Source organism: Magnolia sinica, chromosome 2 (genome assembly GCF_029962835.1).
Source record: "Magnolia sinica isolate HGM2019 chromosome 2, MsV1, whole genome shotgun sequence".
In the NCBI taxonomy this organism is placed as follows: Eukaryota; Viridiplantae; Streptophyta; class Magnoliopsida; order Magnoliales; family Magnoliaceae; genus Magnolia; species Magnolia sinica.
Genome location: NC_080574.1, coordinates 77,822,730 through 77,843,494, shown reverse-complemented (window position 1 = coordinate 77,843,494; position 20,765 = coordinate 77,822,730). Strand labels below are relative to the sequence as shown.

The following is a 20,765-nucleotide window of genomic DNA, read 5'->3' as shown; positions in this document are numbered from 1 at the left end:
CCCACCATTTAGGAGGTCCCGATCAGTATAGGCACATCTATTAGTTGATGGCGCCTGGCGCTCTATCTAGGTCCATCTGGTCAGTTCTCAACCATTCCCATCTAGTCAACAAAGGTGTGAAAGAGAAAAAGGAAAAGAAAAGCAAGGAACTTAAATTTCCAAAAGGTGTTTCACACAATTTACAAAGCCAAAGATCCCCACAAGAAAATAGGAAAATGAATAGAAACAACTGTCCTAGAAAATAATTTGTGTCACCTCGAAAAGCTCTTTTCCTTTGCTGCTCTTAATAAACTTCAATAAAAGAAAAAAGAACGAAAAAAAAGAAAAAACAAAGAAAGAAAAAAAGTACATGTCCCTAATTAATTATAAGCATTGAGTAAAGAAGGGAAGCTTGACATTCTCTGCATATATATATATATATATATATATATATATATATATATATATATATATATTTCACAGTGTACTCTATAGAATTGAAGACATTGCCCCACCATTTTCTTCTATCGTGGGTACCATTGGATGGTGGGTCAGCGAGGGAGGAATCTTGGGGATATCCAAATGGGTCTTGTTAGTTTGTAGACAGGAACTGGCTCCATTAGGTGGAGCCATGTTCCATGGGTGTGGCACATGGGGCGAGAGAATTCGCAGGTAGGTTGACCCCGCCCCCTCTCACAGAAAGTGTGGGGCCCCTGGCCTTGCTCACAAGGTTCGAATCAAGGAACACAACTATAACTGTGATGTCATCATGGAAGTGCCGCCGGACCCCACGGTCAATCTTCTTCAAGTCCGAGTACCTCATTTCCCTTTTCTTGGCTGCTTCTTGCAGTGCAGCCTTCACAAGTCTCCGTGCACTCCCCTGCACAAATGGAAAAACAGTAAACAAAAAATCAACCCAGATTTTCTAAAACATTCCAAGCATAGAACTTCCAGGGTGCAGGACTACAAATCGGCCCAAAACGACTGAGCAGCTGAATCAAGCATGCCAAGTGAGTCCATCTGTGGAAACTATGGGCATGAAAACATTGAAATGCATCCCTACCAGAAGTTTTGGGACATTGGATGCTACGTTCCCACGCATCCAAAGAACATCTTTCAAAAGTATTGTTGTCTAGAATATGTGCTTCACATTGTCAGGGCAATTGGGAAATCAACAAACTGCTTTGCCAGGCCCTTTGTGTGGTCTGATTCAAAAGATGTTTCCGTCTATTATGGATACAATGCAGTAAAATCATTCTAAAGACTAGGCTACCTGACTCAGACGGTTGGTTGGAGATAAGAAAGCAAGGTTTGAAATGGGCATGTTCCTAATGTATCACTCACCACTGATACCATGTATCACCCTGTATCGGGCTGTTTTGTGGTGAAACGGGGCTGATACACCAGTATCGTTCATGCCTTCATGGGATATACATATCGGTTTTGGACAATAATTTAAACCTCGGAAATAAGGCCCCTATAAAATAATTCTTCAAAGTCTAGGAGGACTGTATCAACAAGACGCACTCCCTCTTTTTTAGCTACCATGGCATGACTTGGTCAATTATTTCAAAGAACCAAAATTCTTTTGAATCTTGAAAAGATTCAAAGTGCGGTACCTCGAAATATCTGGACTTCATCATCTATTTGTCAATGATACAATTAGTGCTTTTTGACACTTTCGAAATTCAAAGTCCAAAAATATTAGGTTCACAGGGTGTTTTCAGAGTAAACCAAGTCATCAAAGGGCTTGAAAAGATTCAAAGTAGGATGCCAGGAAATTTCTGGATTTCAGCATCAATTTGTCAATGATTACATTGGTGTTGACACTTGAAGTTCAAGTTCAAAATTTTAGGATGGATCATAAGGTGTTTCGAAATAAACCTGGTTAATGGTGCATCATCGAAGGGCCTGCAGAGGCTGATCTCTTGTTTGAGAACAGCTTGCTCAACTGTGTTGTACAATATGAATTTTCCCAATCTCATGCTTGTCTCAAATTGGAACCTCGTTCTCAATCTCTCTTCACATAGAATTCAGTCATTGAAAGATCGGGGGCTTGGAAAATAAATAATTTGTCATTTCGTGGTCTTCTATCAAACGTGGATTACATCCCATATCCCCCGACTGCTTCATCCACTTCAAATTTGAAATCCCAGGTATAGTGGCAAGGGAAAAGTTGTAAAGGTATTTATTGTAGAACGGAAGCATAAGGCACCACTTGGTGATTGCACGGAGATTTGAAAATGGAAAAGGTAAGGGCATGTGAGAATCAGAAGAATTCAAGAAAGATATTTGGTCTCTTTTAAGCAAATGGTGATGGGGCTTTTCAAAGCAGCCAAAGAAAGTAGATTTAATAAACTTAAGAGAGGATAAGGTGGGGAGGCCACCTCCTGTTCTTGGAAATTTCATTTTAACAGCTCATTGAGAAATCTTAGTATACTAAACACAAAAGATGTACTAAGAGACAACAAGAGAACATAATAGTATTCTTCAGAGCTGAGGTGAGAGATTCTAACCAAGCTGAAGCAAAGACTTTTACGGCAGGATTGTGTATCTTTTCCACTTCATTTTCTAGACTCAGAGTGTATGCATGCGCACGTGCGCATCTTGATTCATGCTGCCCCAAATGCCATGCTGAATCATTTGGGAGTGGCCTTACTCCCCTATCTGCCCCAGTTCTGGTTCAGGTGTATTTCCAAGTCCATTCTAATTGTGAAGGTGATTCAAAACATGTCATCCATTGCATGATTACTTTACATTTTGAACCATGGACGCTTGCCCTTATTTGCGTGAAGCAGGAGCAAGAATGGGGATTGCCTATTTTTTTAAAAGTTAGGAAGTTCAAAGCCTCTAAGAATCATCTGTACTGTACACACTATCAGTTATATTACAATGAATACATTGTACCTCTAGTTACTAAAAAGACACTTTTTTTAGAAATATTTTCTTAAAACCTTTGTAAACATGCGACGAATCTTAAGATTCTCAAAATAAAGGTCATACGAACAATCAACTCTCTTTATGTCTTTTTTTGAATTTAAAAAAAAAAAAGAAAAAGAAAAAAAGAAATTTGCGTTTCCTGGAAGCTGCAAGTGCAATAGGGAAAATTGCGGTTCCCAAAAGAATCTAAATTGAAAATGCAAATCCACGGTTTGAAACGAAAGCATTAGGTGAAATGGAAAGATCCTGCAACAAAGGGCTTGCAATTAAGATATGGCTTCCAAGCTAAACATCTCATTTTCTTACATAGGTAGAGAAGTGTGTGGTTTGTTGACACCCTTGCAAAAGGTGTAGCAGGACCATCTATTTTTCATTGAGGATGTGACCCCTATATGACTGATTTTCTTTTTCGCTAAAATTTTGAAGAGTAAAGACGGAAAAAGAAAAAAATGACTCCACGTCCTCTTCTATTTTATTTTTCCTCCACTCCCCTCTTTACAAAGGAAAAGAATATTGTAAAAGGGGGTGGATATGACTCCACATATCCTCCTCTATTTTCTTTCCCTTCCACTCCCCTCTATACAAAGGAAAAGAATATTGTAAAAGGGGGTGGATATGACTCCACATATCCTCCTCATATCCTCCTCTTCTATTTTCATTTCCCTTCCCTCTTTACAAAGGAAAATAATATTGTAAAAGGGGGAAAAAAAGCAAGTCACTTTGCAAGCAATAAAGCCATAGTTTTTACAGCAAGGGATGCCCATGTTCTGAACTGCAAGCTCATAATGGTTTTTTTAGAATTTGAAGTCTTATTATGCTACATCGTACTCAAATCCTTCAAAAAACTGCAGTACCCGAGAAGGATAATCGGATAAGGGCCTATTTTCAAAGATTTAATGGGAATTTGAACTCTAGAGGTATTAATTACCTAGAATTTGTAGTGAATCATGCCAATTGTGCAAGAACTACAACTAGTGATACTGTTGTATTTGAACATGACTACACTCATCAGCGATAACCAATCCTCGCAATTCTCATATCCTCAGAAGTTGGATCTGCCATAAGTAAATGATCCCTGCTGTGCTCAATGCTCATACCCGTGTTCAGGTAACATACACTACAAGCCCAACTTGTGAAACAACAAGAACTGCATAGATTTAGCAGCAACATAGTTGAAGAAGTATTTTAGCACAACTGCACTTAGAAGTTATAACTAATCCTTGACTCTGCCATACATATATCTTGAGAATAGAATCTCCTTATTAAGATCCCTACCAGACTCCATACTGGTACACCCAAATACCCATACCCAGGTAACAAAGATTAACTATATTTATACTATTGTATATGTATATACTATGCTATTCAAATATTCTTAAGAACATTTATTTCAACATTGTTGAATTTGCAAGTTAATAAACAATCCTTTCCATAGCCAAAGCCATAGCTATACCAAATCCATAGCTGAGAAAAAAAAAAAAACAAAAAAGAAAAAAGAGCTCCTCATTAGATTCTTGTCATCCTTCATACCATTACCCATACCCAATGTTCAAAATATCGGTATCACGTTAAGTATTGCACCCTTGGGATATAGATACATATTAATAATCGCACGGGATATATCGTTTGTATCGAGTAATTTATCGCACTTATTGGGAAACATGGGGAAACATTGGGAAAATGGTTGAATTTTTCAATAAAACTTCAGGGATTGTTAAAAAAGACTTTAATACACGCTTTTAAATCATAGCATCTCAAAAAAGAAGTGCACATAATAGGTTTCCTTTATATAGGGTCCTAAGCTATGCATTGTCTGATTGAACTAATGCAACTATATTCAAATTGAATGCATAACATTTAGAGTATATGTGATGATCATTTCATCAAACACTCCCAAATATTTTGAAATTAATCTCAATTGATAGTTGGTTAAAGACTTAAAGGGAAATTTTAAAAAAAATATATTTTAATATTTTTAATTAAAAATGATATTTCTTTTTTGAAAATTGACAAGGACCTAAAAAAACAGTAGATCAGCCCTCATACATGCTTGATTTCATGTTTAGAATGCAACATTGCAAGCAATTTCGGAGAAATTGGGGAAATTTTAAAATTTCCCCATTTTTTCCCAAATTGGACCAACTACACTCAAATTTCAAAATTAGAGTGTTTGTGATGATCATTTCATCGAATACTCCTAAATACTTCGAAATTAGTCTCAATTGACAGGTAGTTGAAGGCAAATTTCAAAAGAAAATAAAAATAATAAATAAATAAATAAAAATGGAGAAAATGAAGAACCAATGGATATCAAAATCAAAGCTCCAATTCCATGATTTTTCATGCAAAACATGAAGAACCAATGGAGATCAAAATCAAAGCTCCAATTCCATGATTTTTCATGCAAAACATGAAGAAGCAATGGATGTGTAACCATTTGACACTGATTTAACATAATTTCAACAAAAAAGGATCAAAAATTGAAAATGCTCACCGGATTGAGCATGTGAGATATATCGGCACTCCCTATGTGTTTTGTATCACACAGGTGGGATACAAGATATATCGTGGGATATATCGGACGATATCGTTGATATTTAAAACATTGCCCATACCAAGGATAAATTGACCTTTCTCCTGTTATCAAAATACGTATGTGATTTAGATGTGCTAGTATATCAGCCATCACGAAGACCTGTCTAACAATCTAATAAGATGGAGGCAAAGAAAAAGGACGCCAATGGCTTCAGGAGAAAAACCTTGCATAAATACAAGAGATACCTTCTCACTCAATTAGGCCACCTTTAAATTAAAAAAATTTAAAGTTGAAAGGAAAACAAAAGAAAACAGGTAAAATCGAAATAATGAAACTGGACTTCGAAGACTCTACATATTTAAGTACCAATACAGATACAGTTAGAACCATCATTCTTGCTTCCATTTCAGTGGCATTATTTTTCCAAATATAATGGAACATTTTGGCACTTCTAGCCATTTCAGCATTCCATTTCGGAGAAGACAAACAAAACTATTAAACAAGAATTCAAATAGAAAACTGTCTTTTTTGGCTAAGTTGCAAATGAGAGGGCTTCACTCATGTTAAACCCTTCATAAGGTTGACATGGTGATCCTTAACTTGATTGTTCCCAAGCCTAAAGCCGTTGAGAGTACGCCAAAACAGCTGGAAATTGACATTTTACATAAAATTCACAGAAGAAACACTATGACCAAAACATACTGAAACACAATGGCGCTACCTAAAAGGACATGAACAGACCAGGATAAGGCAAAGTACACTCTAGTACTTGCACTTGAACCCATTTCTGTGCTGGTAAAAATATGTTTTTGGCAATGTGGATACATGAAACACTGAGGGCCCATTTGGATGCACTCACACAAAAGTGGGTTTCAACCCTACTTTTTTTGGTCAACTCAACGAAAATTAATTGGATTGGTTTTTTGTTGACTCGGCCTTTTAGTGCTTATTTTGTCGAGCGAGATGGTAAAACAAGGACTTGCAAAGTGCATCCAAACACATCTAAAAAACTAGTTGGGCTAAAAACTGGGATTTACACCTCAAATGGCCCTTTGGAGGGTGCGTCCAAACAGCATCTAACCAGAGTTGTCAATTTCATTACATTTTAGAACACTCATTTGCATTTTGGACAAATGTTTGTTTCACATCAAAGCAGGCAAGCAATGTTGGACTACCACTCACTAGCAAAGTCGAGTTGGTTCAAAGCCCATTCTGGAAAAGTAAATGATTATGCATAGTCAACTCGGTACATTCTACTCTAAGAAATTGCGTAAATCTGAACATGCTACCTCTGAATAGAGAATCAGTAACTTTTCTTTGGATGGTAAACAGACTTAGTACTGTGATAGAGAACTTACACTGTGTGGATGATTTTGAACAATGTCGACAGCTTCCTGATTGCTAAGATGCTCCCAAAGCCCATCTGATGCAAATATAACAAATTGATCATGTGGCTGCAGCATGTGCATAGAGATTGCTGGTTCAGCACTCAGTATCGGCCTTCGGAAAGGTTCACGAAGGCGAAATTTAGCAAACAAAGGCTCTCTGTTATATTCAGCCTTCTTTAGGTATACATCACCAATAGATCTAGATACCTGTAGCACCACATGACAGTTTCTGACCATTAGAAGGGGGGAAAAAAAAAGCCCATTCTAGTAACAGTACAGCCATAAAAAACTAAAGCGACATGCTAGGGAATCAAAACCAAACCAAGCCATCTTTCTATCTTGTAGATTGTTCTTAGTAGGGTGCCATCTTACATGTCTTCTCAACAGTTGAGGCATTAAATTTTTGACAAGGAAAGCTACTTTCACATGCACATCAGCTGTCGCCAAAAACCCAGAGACTCCATGCATATCTGAGATCCAGGCTCTTCATCAGGAGGCCCTCACTGTTAATTTGTCCTGTCCCTGACCATAAATCAGGCTGGTTCACTCATGTGGGCCACGGATGTGTTTTGGGTATAGGTTTTCTTTCTCTAACCATCCTTTCAGTGTAGTTTTCATGCCATGGCACATGCACTTGGCCCAACCTGATGAGCAGCCAGTGAGTTGCAAATGTGCCATTTCAGCACGAGAGCATGTGGGTTTGGCAACTACAGATGGGCATCTGCAAGTAGCATTCTTCATTGGCTTCCTTAACCCGCATACCAAATGGCCTCCAAAAAGAGTAAATAAATAAATAAACTCACATACCGAATGGAAACACCTTTAAAGTCCCCATCTGAATAGTAAAATGTATGAGTTCTAAACCTTCCTATAAAATGATGGAGATGCATTCAGCCGACATTATTTTAATTCTTTCTTTCCCATTTGGAACACTTTCATGATTGACATTTTTTTTTTCCAAACGACAATGATGTGCATTTTATTAAAAGAAGGAAAAAGGGGAAAAGACAAGAGAAATGAATATAAAATGCAAAAGAGGAAAGAGCACCTCTTACAGAACATTACAAATACACACCCTCTATTTAAAGATAATAAAATCTTCCATTTTACATCCCTTAAACAGAGGGGACCTTGAAGCACAAAAGGTTGCATATCCCCTGATTCTGTGGAAAACCACGGCGCCTCCCACCAACTTACTGTTAAATGTTCTATTATCTGAAGCACAAAATGTTGTGTATCCCCTGATTCTGTAGAAAACCACTGTGCCTCCTGCCAATTTATTGTTATATGTTCTATTATTTCATTCTTTCCAAACTGCCCAGTGTTGCTAGAGCAGCAGCCAGCCTCCATAGAACAGACCTTTTTTCTAACTAAATCCCCCTCCAAGCTAGGAGAAGGGAGGCCAACTCCCAAAAGATCTCTAGGATCATCTTCCATATTCCCGCAGCAAATTCTCAATGAATGAAAGATGGTTAGTAGATTCCTATGCTTTTAAACACAGCAAACACGCATTTGTGATTATCAACATCTTCCTTTTCTGGAGTTGATCAATGGTGAGCATTTTTTTCTTTTGCAGCCAATCATCCAATCACTGGCATTCCACACAAATGTCCAGAAAGTCAAAATATGTTCCCTCCGTCATTGCCTTATGATGAGTTCTTTTAGTAGTTGCTACGTTTGCCTAATCCTTCATTGTCCCAACCAGAAAAACCTTGAGTTTACTCAATAAGGACGGAAGCACAGGCTAAAATAAGATACAGCTGAGACTTTCATTTCTATAGATAAACAACAAAACTCAAGAATGATGTGTGTCATTTAAAACAAGTAAACAGACAGATAGGACCAATACAAACTCGTTCCGAAATTCCAAGACAGGAAGGCAGCATTTCTCACATTAATAGCAGACGAAGATCTCCCCAGTCATTCAGTGGATTGAATACAGGTATAGAATCCCAGCTCACGCTTCAATCCTTTTCATAAAGAGTTCTGCCTCTAAAGCATGGCTATCATTTGGGAATTTCCTAAGAGCAAGGAGAACAAAAAAAGAGAAAAAAAAGAAGAAGTTTTGCTACTTTCTCAGCAGTTCCATTATACTTCTAAATGACAAGGAGGATTGATCCTTCAGTCGTACACCACTCCACTTGCAATTCCTCCCAAAAATCTAGACTGCTAACTCCTTGTGCAGGGTTTTTGAGAAAACATAGCCCATTCCTCTCTGCACTGACAACTAATCCAATTGCCTTGCTAAAACAATTTGAGGGATTTTTTGGAGTGATTTTCTCCACCTGGAGATGTTGTATCTTGTATTTTGTTTCTGTTTACTTGAGAAAATCAGCAAGAGATCAGTATTACCTTAGATGAAGAAATGAATAACTTTTCAGAGGGTCCATTCTAGATCTGCAGAGTGCAAGAGATCAGAGTTTCCAGCATGAAGTAACGATTAGCTTGTTTGCAAGATCCACTTTAGATCTGTGATATTTGTTTATTATCTTGCCTTTCCTTCCTTTATTGATGTTGGGATTCTACTGTAAATAAAATGAAATGACTATGGGGAATATCCTAAGCAGGATGAATATGGTACAACAGTAAAAAATGAGTAATGTTGCATTAGGTGTAAATTGTAATTACCAAGTGAGAGAATATGGTGATCAATAATTACCTGAAATTTCATTTAACAAACACGAAAAGGAGTATCGTATCATAGACAGTACCAAGAAGTTCCCAAAAAATAAAAGACATTGAAGTGGAATATGCAAAAGAACTCAAACTCGGTACCGAAGACCTAGATAAAAATATGGCTCTTATTCTGAAAATTTTTATTAGTTTGATTAAACTAAGACAATATTCAATATCATACATAAGAGCAGAAGAGGGGTTATATCGATGGGACCTTGACATTTGGCTGCATTGACACATAACATCAACATCAGGGATTGTTGAACTGATGACCATCTATTTGTTGTTTAGGGTTTTGATAACCTTCACCAATAGGGTGGAGTGTAAACCTTCACAGATGATTTGATGATCTTCACCAAGCAGGTGGAGCAAATGATGCAGGATGAAGCTTTGGGTCTGATATTGAAAGATCTTTTAAGTGAAAGAATTCAAGTCAAGATCCTTGCAGACTAATTGGAGGAAAAGGAAATTGGTGATCACAACAAACGGGCTTATCATGTGTCTTAGAGATCTGGAGTCTGCCAATCACCTTCTTATTAAGTGTGCGGTAGCTTTTGAGGTTTGGAGAAGATTTTTGGCCCTCTTTTTCCTTGCTGACCATGGCATGGTTCATTTGGAAGAGAGGAATAACCACACTTCCAACAATAGATTTGGCTACCTCTCAGGCTATACTCCTATGCTAAGGGTAGACCCACTAACTGGGCTATGACCTGTGGGACATAAGCTCTTTGTGAAAGGAGAACCACTTGGCTGATTGGGCTAAAGCCGCTGTAATGAGGTAAGCATGGCCCCTCACCATCCCCTTCTTCTGTTCAGTTTTAATCAATTATTGCTACAATTTAAAAAAAAAAAAAAAAACAACTTGCACGTACCAGATTTTGGATACAAACTTCATCCCATACTCCATGCAATATGCAAAAAGAAATTTCCAAAAATAGATAAAAGGACTGTTGAAAGACTCTTAAAAATCTTCTAGGGGATCATGCCACTAGGAGAACATAGACAAATCTCCCTTCTGACATATACCAAACATTAGAAGTTCTGAATCTTTATTGCAAATATCTATCATCATCAAAGTCAAATCCCAGATAATTGGGGTCAGCTTTTTATTATACATATCATGACAAACTAAACTAAACTTTCCTTAGGGCTATATTTATAATCACCTAAGCAACTCTAAAATCCAACTTCCAAGTCTAAAACATTCTAAACTCAACTTAGTATCATGTAAAGACTTTCCAAAACCGACATTAAAAAATGAAGTTAGATTGGTGCAGACGTTACCTATAACTCCAACTTCCCACAACCCACTCAAATACATATTGGAAATGAACTAAAATAAACTTTGACCAATGAAACTAACAAATTCGAGCCTGTTTGGATTGGGGATTACCACTGTAATGCAATGGAAAAGTGTCATCATTATGATTTTACCACGAGGAAATCAAATAGAGTAAACGTTAGTCAAATGCAGATGTTTTTAAGAGTAGGTAGAGGAATTTGTAATCAATGTACTTTTTAATTACATTACCGTAGAAATTGTGAATCCAAACAGGCACATCAATGTATAAATTCAATGATGTGGCATTAAAGTAATGGAAAAGTGTCACCATTGCGATTTTACCACCAAAAAACCAAACATGGCAATCCTCAGTCAAACTTAGATGTTTTTGGGAAATAGGTAAGGGAATTTGCAATCATTGCACTTTTCCATTACATTACCATGATAATCCTCAATCCAAGTAGGCACTCATAACTACGGTAACTTGCAAACTCTAGCCATGGTCTCTCTCTCTCTCTCTCTCTCTCTCTCTCTCTCTCTCTTTGTTGAAATTAACCTAGACATGGTTAATTTCTAACACCAATAGAACCTTCCCAATTTAAGTCTCAGTGGATCCCACATGATGACACTGTTATAAAACTCTAATTTCATCATTAGTTCGTTACTAATACCTCATTGGTAATTTGATTACACCCTCTTTGATACTTGTCTGAATTGTGTGATCTTGGACCCTCCCACAGAAGGATAAGTTGATAGGCTATCCAACAGCACCAATTTTGTGTCATTCAATCATCATTTGGCTCCCAAAATGAGGCAAAAAAAAAAAAGAAGTGATGAAATGCTCCATACATGTGTAAACCTTCAACTGTACTACTCCATGAAGGAGCTTATTGATCTGGGTAATCTTTTAGAAGCCAGGTGTTCAAAAAAGGTAACAGCTACCATTGTTACTTTTATGATACGGCCATTGTTTTTCGCAAAACTATATTGACCCTGTAATGGCCGTTTCAGGCCATTTATTCCTTAAGGGCCGTTACGGCCCTGTAAGCATAATGGTAGCCACATTACAGTTACGTAATGACTGTTGCATAACTGTTTTTTGGATACCTTGGCTAGAAGAAGTTAGAACAGTCACATGTTGGATAGGCCAATGCTGCAAAACCAGAATGATTGGGTGACACAAACAGCACGAAAGGCCACCAACAATGTTCAATAATTGGACGGTTCAATGCAACTTTGGCAACAGTGCACCTTTTAGCCACCCAATTAAGAGACATTATAGGTGAATTTTTAGTAGTTCAAATCATGCGATCAATATGGTTTGGGCACTGGCCTATCCAAGAGGTGATCATTTTAGTGGACAATGGAGTAAATGAGCCCCTTCACCAATGAATATCTGTGAATGTTTACACTTTACACACTCCAATGAAAATTGAGATTAGTGGAGCTCAGACCCTCTTAAACTACAAGTTTTATCCAATGACAGAAGACAATTCAAAACTTTAGATAATATATTAACAGCCTCATATGCTAGGGACATTTGCAGAGAGCATGTTGTGTTGTTTAAACATGTTAACAGGGAGGTTAAGGAGGAGGCAGACTTCCTACCAACACATTTGTACAAACATTGGATGAATATTTTAGTAGTGCCCTTTACTTATTTGTACGTAGAAAAGAACCCAACAAATATTTATTTACTTTTTTCCGAAGGATAATTGGTTCCATTTTATTTGGAAAAAAAAAAAAACACACTGACAAACGTCATTGTGGAAAAGAATACAGCCCCAGTAATTACAATCTGAGCAAAAACAACTTTACAAGCTTTTACATTCTTTAGCCTGGATGCCTATTCCAACATTTCCTTTTAGTCTTCCAACCTATCTCTTCCCAAGATCCTAATTACTTTTACTTATTTATATGTAGAAAAGAACCCAACCATTGAATAATGAGAACAATTAACTTCATCATTATTTGGGGTCAGCTAATGATAGTAATAAACCTAAAAAATAATTACATGTAAAAAATGTACCCCAGCAATAGAAGATAATGATAACGACAGATAAAAATATCATTTTATTAGCCATGAGTATCAGCTAGACGCAGACATGTACATGAACACATGTTGCAGGACTCACATTGGCACAATTTCAAAAGAAGTGGTGTCCTTGTTACATGGCCCAAGGCAATAATTTGTGTGAGAGAGAATGACCGTGGACTTTTAGACATTCATGTTTTACAAGTTTATATCAGTTATAAACTTGTCCAGATGAACTACTGTATTTTTGTACCATGCTAAAGGGTATGTACCTAGCAACGAGCACGCTTTTGAAATTGAGTCGTGCCAACATGGAGTCTGTGTCCAAACTCGACATGCTTGACAACAGTGGACATGGCTCGAGACTAATATTTAAATTTTGGAATAACAACATTGCAAAAGTAACTAAATTTGAGGTTTATCATTAGGGAATGGGAAACCAATACGTACACTCACTCCAACTGCTAAAACACTCATCCTTGCTTTGCTCTTTTTTTTTTTTCAAGAATTGTTTGTACTTCTATTTATAATATAGAATTGTACTTGCGATTGAAGGTCAGTGGGTGCCAATAGCAATTCCCTTATTGTTATCATTATTTATCTATTGGGATTTTTTACACGTAAATAATTACAATATATCGTTAAAAATAATATTCCATTTCTTCAATATACGATTTAACTGAGGATATGGTCCTTTATGGAGAAGAATGGCATAATAGGATTCGTGTAGCTGCCCCAACTAGTTGGGAAAAGGCTAAAATGATAATGATGATGACAATGATCGAATAATGTATAAACAAAATACTGGCATCCGAGTTCAGCCACCATCTTTGACAGCCTAGATTCATGTCCAACAGTAACACATTAAATTAAATAGATACAACTACTAGTGTAGTTTATACTATGCATTATTATATAGTTCAATTAATTCCAAAGCGGTTGCCATCAAAGTATTCGATAAGTAACGGTGGCTGTAATGGCAAATGTAATTACCATTGCGATACAGGCCATAACAGCTATTATGGCCCCCCATGATGGCCGTTATGGCCAATTAAAAGAAAAAACTGTATCAGCCCTGCTATGGGCCATTTTTCCCATAATGGGTAATGGTTCCCACTGTTACATAACCGTTTTTTAATACCTAGGTTGCCACACTAATACACAGTTGAGATTGCCTGAATCCATTCTCGAGTTTTTCTCACATTAGAAAGAGGCAGTTTTTGGATGCCTATATACTTTCTTTGGCATCAGCATATGTAAAGATCCAATCCACCTAAGGTAGTTTCATTCCCCATGATCTTGTTCTTTATTCTCAAAATTTTCATCTCAACCTGGAATCCCTATTCGCATCTCCAGACTGTCAAATAAAAAATAATCTCCTCTTTTGTTTTCTGAAGGGTAACAAGAATTTTATTGGAAAAGTGCCGAGCTAGCGCAACATTACAAGCAAAAAGCTTAAATTACAATCCTTTAAGTACTTGATACATGAAGCCAATTCCAAAACAAAGGATTTTGCCCTAAAGGACACCTCCTCCCCACTACTAGAGACATTTCAAAAGCATCTCCTCATTTTATTTTCCTCCATGCCCCTTGCCATAACCTGGCCTGCTACTGATTTTATTCCTAACCCTAGACCTATCTTGTGGAACTGTCTATCTCCCTATTCCCCAACCCTAAAGGCCCATGGGCTAATTTGGCTCTATGGAGTGTTTGAGGCCTAAATGCCATTTTGATCCAAATGGAAGTTGATGTTGCGTATTTGGATGCACTTTGCTAACCCCTGTCTTATATCCAGCTCAACAAAATAGGCAATAAAACGCTGACTCCGGAAAAACCAATCCAATTTGTTATTGCCTAGTCAACCAAATAATCCAGCATGGGACCCCCTTTTATGGAAACCCCAAACGCAACCCCCATTTACTTCTCTTTTGAAATTTCACAAATCTCCCCACATCCATCGTACACTCTGCTCACTCGCGCCATCTTAGAGCCACATTTCTTCCCATTAGTCCATTTTCTCATCATTTTGCCAAATAACTTGCACCTCACTTAGGTACATTTTACAAATTCTTTAAATCTTTCCCACAAAACAGCCCTCCCCTCTTACTTGATCTTCATTTTCTTTCAATTTCTATCCCTTTATATCTCTCTTCTCCATCCTTCATCACCTCATATCTTTGTTGTTCTTTCCTTCATGTCTTCCAAATCCTTTGAGATTCTTCCTCAACTTGACCCCCATCAAGCTTGATGGACAAACTTTCTCCTACAGTCAGGTCAGCCAAGTTGCTGCCCTTGTCAAAGACCACAGCCTGTTTGATTATCTGATGGATCTTCAGTTCACCATCACCTTCTCATATAGTTCGTAGGGACGATGCAAGCTGCCTTGTGTTGATTAGCTAACCAATGTAACTCAGCATTTGCTTCTTTGTGAATTTAGGAGATCAAAAATCACCCTGAAAAACGCAAATTAAAGTAAAACTCGCTCAAAGATCCAAGTAGTTCAAAAAAGATTACAACAATGGCTTCAATCTAAAAAAAAAAAAACAATGGGGGGGGGGGGGGGGACCAGCACCCAAAGGCAGTTCCAGTTGAAGTAATATTTTTTAATTGAATCAGCAAAGTACTAAAATTCTTAGTACAAAATAGATCCAACATCAAGAATCATCATGAAAATTTATCACATATGCTTCTTTGTTTGACCTGACAGTATAAATTATTGACCTGTGATAAAATACAAATTCTTCATATATTATTAGTGGTGCAAATTTACATGTAGTGTTCAACTGGGCCCACTTATGATCAACAAAGAACCTTGGATAAGGTCCACTGTGGAAGTGAACATGACCTGAAAAATAACCATGATTGGATAATCACAGCCACACATTTAAGGTCATGCAAAACAGAAGGTAGGAGTAAAAATGGCCTCAAGTCCATTCGCAGCCCTTCATTTGAATGGCAGCGAACACAAGACAAGGGTGAAATTGGGGACATGCAATACAGTGTACCCCTCCATTCAATGATTGGTTGCAATTGGATCCAACTGATTGATCATCCAACTTGTGCAGCCAACATATAAATTTGCACCGTAGTAAGCTACAAAGAATTCATACCAGACCATAGCTTGTGAATTATAAATCATTATTGATTGGCATTACAATGCAAAGGGGAAGAAGTACCTGTATGAGGCCCTTTACACGCCAGACATTATGCTTTAAAACTACAATCTGCGAGTCGTCTGGATGCATTGAGTGCAGTTCCTGTCTAACAGACTCAATGCATGCATTGTGCTCTGCTGACAACTGGACCGCCAGAACCTCTCCAGTTGCCTTGACTAGTCTCCCTAATACCGCACGCGAATCTCCAGCATTTGCAATGTATAGAGTTCCACTGCAGATCACACCAACCAGACAGCAAGATCCAACTGCCGCAATCTGGGGTTTTGTAGGCCATTGTTTGGTGACGACAGAGAAAAACCCTTCTTCTGTCGCCTGAAATGCTTTCCGTATAACATCTGCTGACATTGACTGTTGCTCCGACGTAAACCCTGCAAAGCAACAAACCTATCGTCACTAGTACCCTTGTGGAGGCAGCTCACTGATGGGTTACGAAACATTAATTTCAAATCAACCTATCCTCACTGAAACATGCTCAATGCTGCTCCAAGCCTCTAAAGAGAAGTGTGGAGAACTTGAGAACAAATCAAAGAAAAGGGATACATCTCAAAGCATGAACAGAATCCAGCACAAGATTTCCCAAAAGCATGCCTAAGCCATACACTCCTTGTTATTGATCAATTGGGCAATCAATCAGGGAATAGAAGGGTGTTGTACTCAGAAGTATTCGTACTACTACCTTGGTAGAACAATCACATGATGAGTATAGCATTTTTTTCTACTCATGTGACATGCATTACATTTCTCAAGTATGCATAACAACAAACCACAGATTCAGAAAAGAAATATCCACTTTACAGTGCAAGAAAAATGCACCACCACAATCCACAGCATCAAGTTCCAATAACCATTAGACAACCCACTGCAAGTCAAATCTCAGTAACAAACTAATGGATCGACCACACAAACCCACCAGCAAAAACAGACGAAAATGAATTCACATGAGATCACACACCAATGTTGCAGACTGTAATTTCACAATCTGAAGAAACCCATTTCACAAAAGTCAAAGAATAACATGTTTTGAAAGGCTTCTAAACAACAAGAATGAAAGCTTCAGGATTCAGATTCTTACTCTTGAGATGGTTGAAGAGGTGATTGTTGATATACCGCGACGTCTCAGGTCCTCCATGCCCGTCATACACACCAACAAAGGTTCCATAGGGCCCCGACTCATGCAAGCTCAAAGGGCCCGACTCAATCTGGCTCTGATCCTCAAGCAAGTTGTTGGCCTGAACTACGGCCATGGAGAACTCGCCATTCAAGTGCTGGCCGGTATCCTTGTACCATAGAAGCCCGTCTTGGCGTCCCACAGCATCTGATCCCGTATGAACATACCGATCTGACGACGAGCGCCAACAGGACCTCAGAAAGTTCATCAACCCTGATAACATCCCTCATCTCATCCAAGCGAGCCGCCCATTCTCCTCCACATCCAAACGGATGCAATAAACCCAAAAATAGAAAGACTGAAAACAACAAAAACCCACAATTTTCTTTTTTCTTTTTAAATCACATAAAATCAAACAGCAGCAACAGCGTAAGTGTTAGGGGAGAAAAAAGGCAAAACAGTCTCTTTCAAATTTCCGAAACCACCCACCTCATTACCCCTATGCTTGGAAAACCCCTAAAATCACATAAAATCAAACAAACGAAACAGCAAACTTCTGCAAAATAAAAATTAATTTTTTTTTTAAAAAAAAAAGAAGAAGACAAGAAACACAGCTTTCTTCAATTTTTCAAAATTTCCTTTTAAAAAAAAAAAGCAACCTCTTCTCCTATGCTAAGAAAAACCTAGAAATCAAAAACCTTAAAAATCAACAGAAACAACGATAACCAAAATGAAAATCACCTTTCCTTTGGCTTTTTTCTTTATAAGATTATATGGTCTGGCATTCCAAATCCAAAAGGACCAAAGACCCAATAGAAAAAAACCCACCACCCTTTTTCCTCTCCGCAAAAACCGAAGAAAACAGAATCCTAAAAGAAAGCTTCAGAAATGAAATTTTTTACATTGCCATAGAAAAGCAAAAACAGGGAAAAATCTCACCTTTCTGTGCTTCTATTTACCTTCTCTCTCCAAATAGCATCTGCTTTTGTGAGAGTCAGATCTGCAGATCTATAACATCCTTTGGGGCAGAGAGAGAGAGAGAGATTAGGATTTTGGAGAGAGATATAGAGAGAGAGAGGAGGAGAGAGTCGATATTGCTAATAGGGGAAGTGAAACTCTCGTCTCTCTCAGCAGACAAAAGCTATAAAAACGAAGAGGTGAGAGAGCTTCAGGCCAGCAAAGCAGTGGCCCCCACACATGAATGCGAGAGAGAGAGAGAGAGAGAGAGAGAGAGAGGAGTGTTCCAATGGTCTACGGCTACTCGCGCGAGGAGATATTGAAGAGGTAAATCATGCACACGTGACAATGAACTGCACGTGTAAAAATCTGACCAATTAGTCGTCGGTTTTGCCGTTGTCCGAAAATAAAAAAGTTTCACACTGCTGGCGGCTATGCTCGCCCCTAAGAATACATAGACGGTTAACAATCACCAGCGGCCTAGCTTCACTTTACACGTGTCGCATATCTGATGATTGGACCGGCCAGAATACGCGTACATGCTTGTGTAAACAGATACTCACATGGGGACATGGAACGGATTGCACACGTGTGCCTCTCTTCAATCTGTCCTCGCCCGTATTTCTCAGCTGAAGTCTTCAAGGAAATGGTGCGCGTGGAACGACTGAGAGGCGCGATTCGCAGGAAGAGAGACATCGACGAGGCCATTTGCAGTACGCGTCCCAACTTTACAACCGTTTACGGGATCCACCCACAGATCAGATGGTGGGAGCCACCAACTAATCTGCCCCGGAAACAAAAATATGTAGACTCGCCTTGGGATTCGTTGGACCCAAATCCCATTCAAGGTCGGTGGATCCCTGATCGTGGGGTCCACCGTGATGTATTTATCTTATATCCATGCTGTTCATCCGATTCCCCGTTTCATTTTAATACATGAGCCTAAAACTGCGGCATATCCAAATATCAGGTGAACCGCACCATAAGAATTAGTAGTGTCTGAATGCTCACCGTTAAAAACTTTTTGAAGACACTAGAATGTTTATTAGCAATCCAACCTATTCATAAAGTCACATCGACTCGGACTAAGGGACCGTATCAACGTGTGTTTGATGGGTCCCGAGAAGCTTTTAAAGGTCAATAAATGCTGTTATCTATAGTGTGGTCCACCTGAGATTCAGATCGACTGCATCCTGAGCTCATACCTTCCGGTGAAATGAATCTAGAGGGTGATGTAAGATAAATACGTTACGGTAGCCGAAGTCAGGGATCCACCGACCTCTAACCGATGGACGCCAGCCAGCTTGATAATTCTATAAAAGGTAAACCATCAATATGAAGGCGGATCCGACCCATCCGCGTCCAAACTTGAATAACCATTGGATCTTGCCTATTCGATGGTCACATCAACCCCACCTATTGAGGGCCCTGACTAACTGTCATTTTGTCACGTGTATAACACATCTCAAATGATGTTAGAACCAGCTGCCACCTCAGATCCAGCCTGGTGGCTGCCACCCTAACCGTCAGGCCCACCTTGATATATATATATATATTCCCGTACGTCTATCCATTTTTACAGCTTATTCAAAGGTCTCTTTCTAAAATTGAAATCGATACAAATCTTATTTGGACTTACATTAGGAAACATATGTGCATTATTAAAAACTCTCTAAAGCCTACCTTAAGGTATATTGGTCATCAAATATGTTGATAAGGCCACACACACCTGGATGATGGGAAAGCACAATAACAACTTGATTCAAAACTTTTATAATACCTAATAAGCTTTTAACAGTAGAAGTTCAATCTCTATCACGGGTCCAGCTGCAATTTGTACCTGCTCCATTGATGGGGCATGTCCTGAAATAAGCTGGTAAAACAGATGGACTAATGTTGTATAGTATATAGCATAGTGGGTCATACGGTAAGTGTTACATCGGCCTGGGTAGATCCGGGGGTCGGAGCTGCTCGGTGTACTCACCATATACATCTGTGTTGTGGTCTCAGCGTGTATTTACACAATTATGTTTTGTAATAAGAAATGGAATTTATCTCACACTAGGAGCCAATTTCGCATGTGACATGACTAGAGATCGAAGGGGCTATTCACGGTCTTTTTTAAGATCGAGGCCACTCATATGATCGGGGCCACTGAGAAAAATCAATGGTTAAAAAAGAACTGAAGGTCATTGATTGTTATTTAACATGCCAATATCTGCCTTGCCCGATGAGGGGACAAGGTAGATTTTTGCCAATGGTCACGTTAAAAAGAGAACCACTTGATGTTTGGCCCTGACCGTGTAGATGAGTGCCACGTGGAGATATGAGCAGATTGCTTGTTGCAATCTCGCCCCACGCGAATCCCTCCGCATCTCTAGAAAAGGAAGGCTGAGATGGAGGGAGAGAGGTGAAAAGAAAATTGCGGGCGGGCTTTGAATTTACTCCATGCATACAGACACGTAAAGTTTTTATTAAACCGTTGGCAGGATTTCCACGCAAGATAAGCTACCAACGGTCCATTCAAAGGTAGACCATTTTTCCTGCTTGGATATTCTGGAAGGCCTTTGACCGTTGATTTATCAATGAGGACCAAGAGCATTCTTTAAGTTCGGCTCCTTAGGATAGGCCCGACGCCCGTGGGATGCGTTGATGGGACGCGTATTACTTGGGAAAGCCTTTCCAACG

At 38.7% G+C, this 20,765-nt stretch overlaps 1 protein-coding gene across 1 annotated transcript; it reads right to left on the bottom strand.

Moving 5' to 3' along the window:
- Window positions 1–131: 131 nt before the first annotated feature.
- LOC131237207 (probable protein phosphatase 2C 60) lies at window positions 132–18,232 on the bottom strand. Its single transcript, XM_058234883.1, has 5 exons — window positions 18,060–18,232; window positions 17,085–17,478; window positions 16,013–16,380; window positions 6,814–7,050; window positions 132–859 (listed from the first exon to the last, which is right to left on the bottom strand). Exons 2-5 carry the CDS (start codon window positions 17,401–17,403, stop codon window positions 599–601), a joined length of 1,185 nt encoding a protein of 394 aa, XP_058090866.1. The 5' UTR covers window positions 17,404–17,478; window positions 18,060–18,232; the 3' UTR covers window positions 132–598.
- Window positions 18,233–20,765: the final 2,533 nt, after the last annotated feature.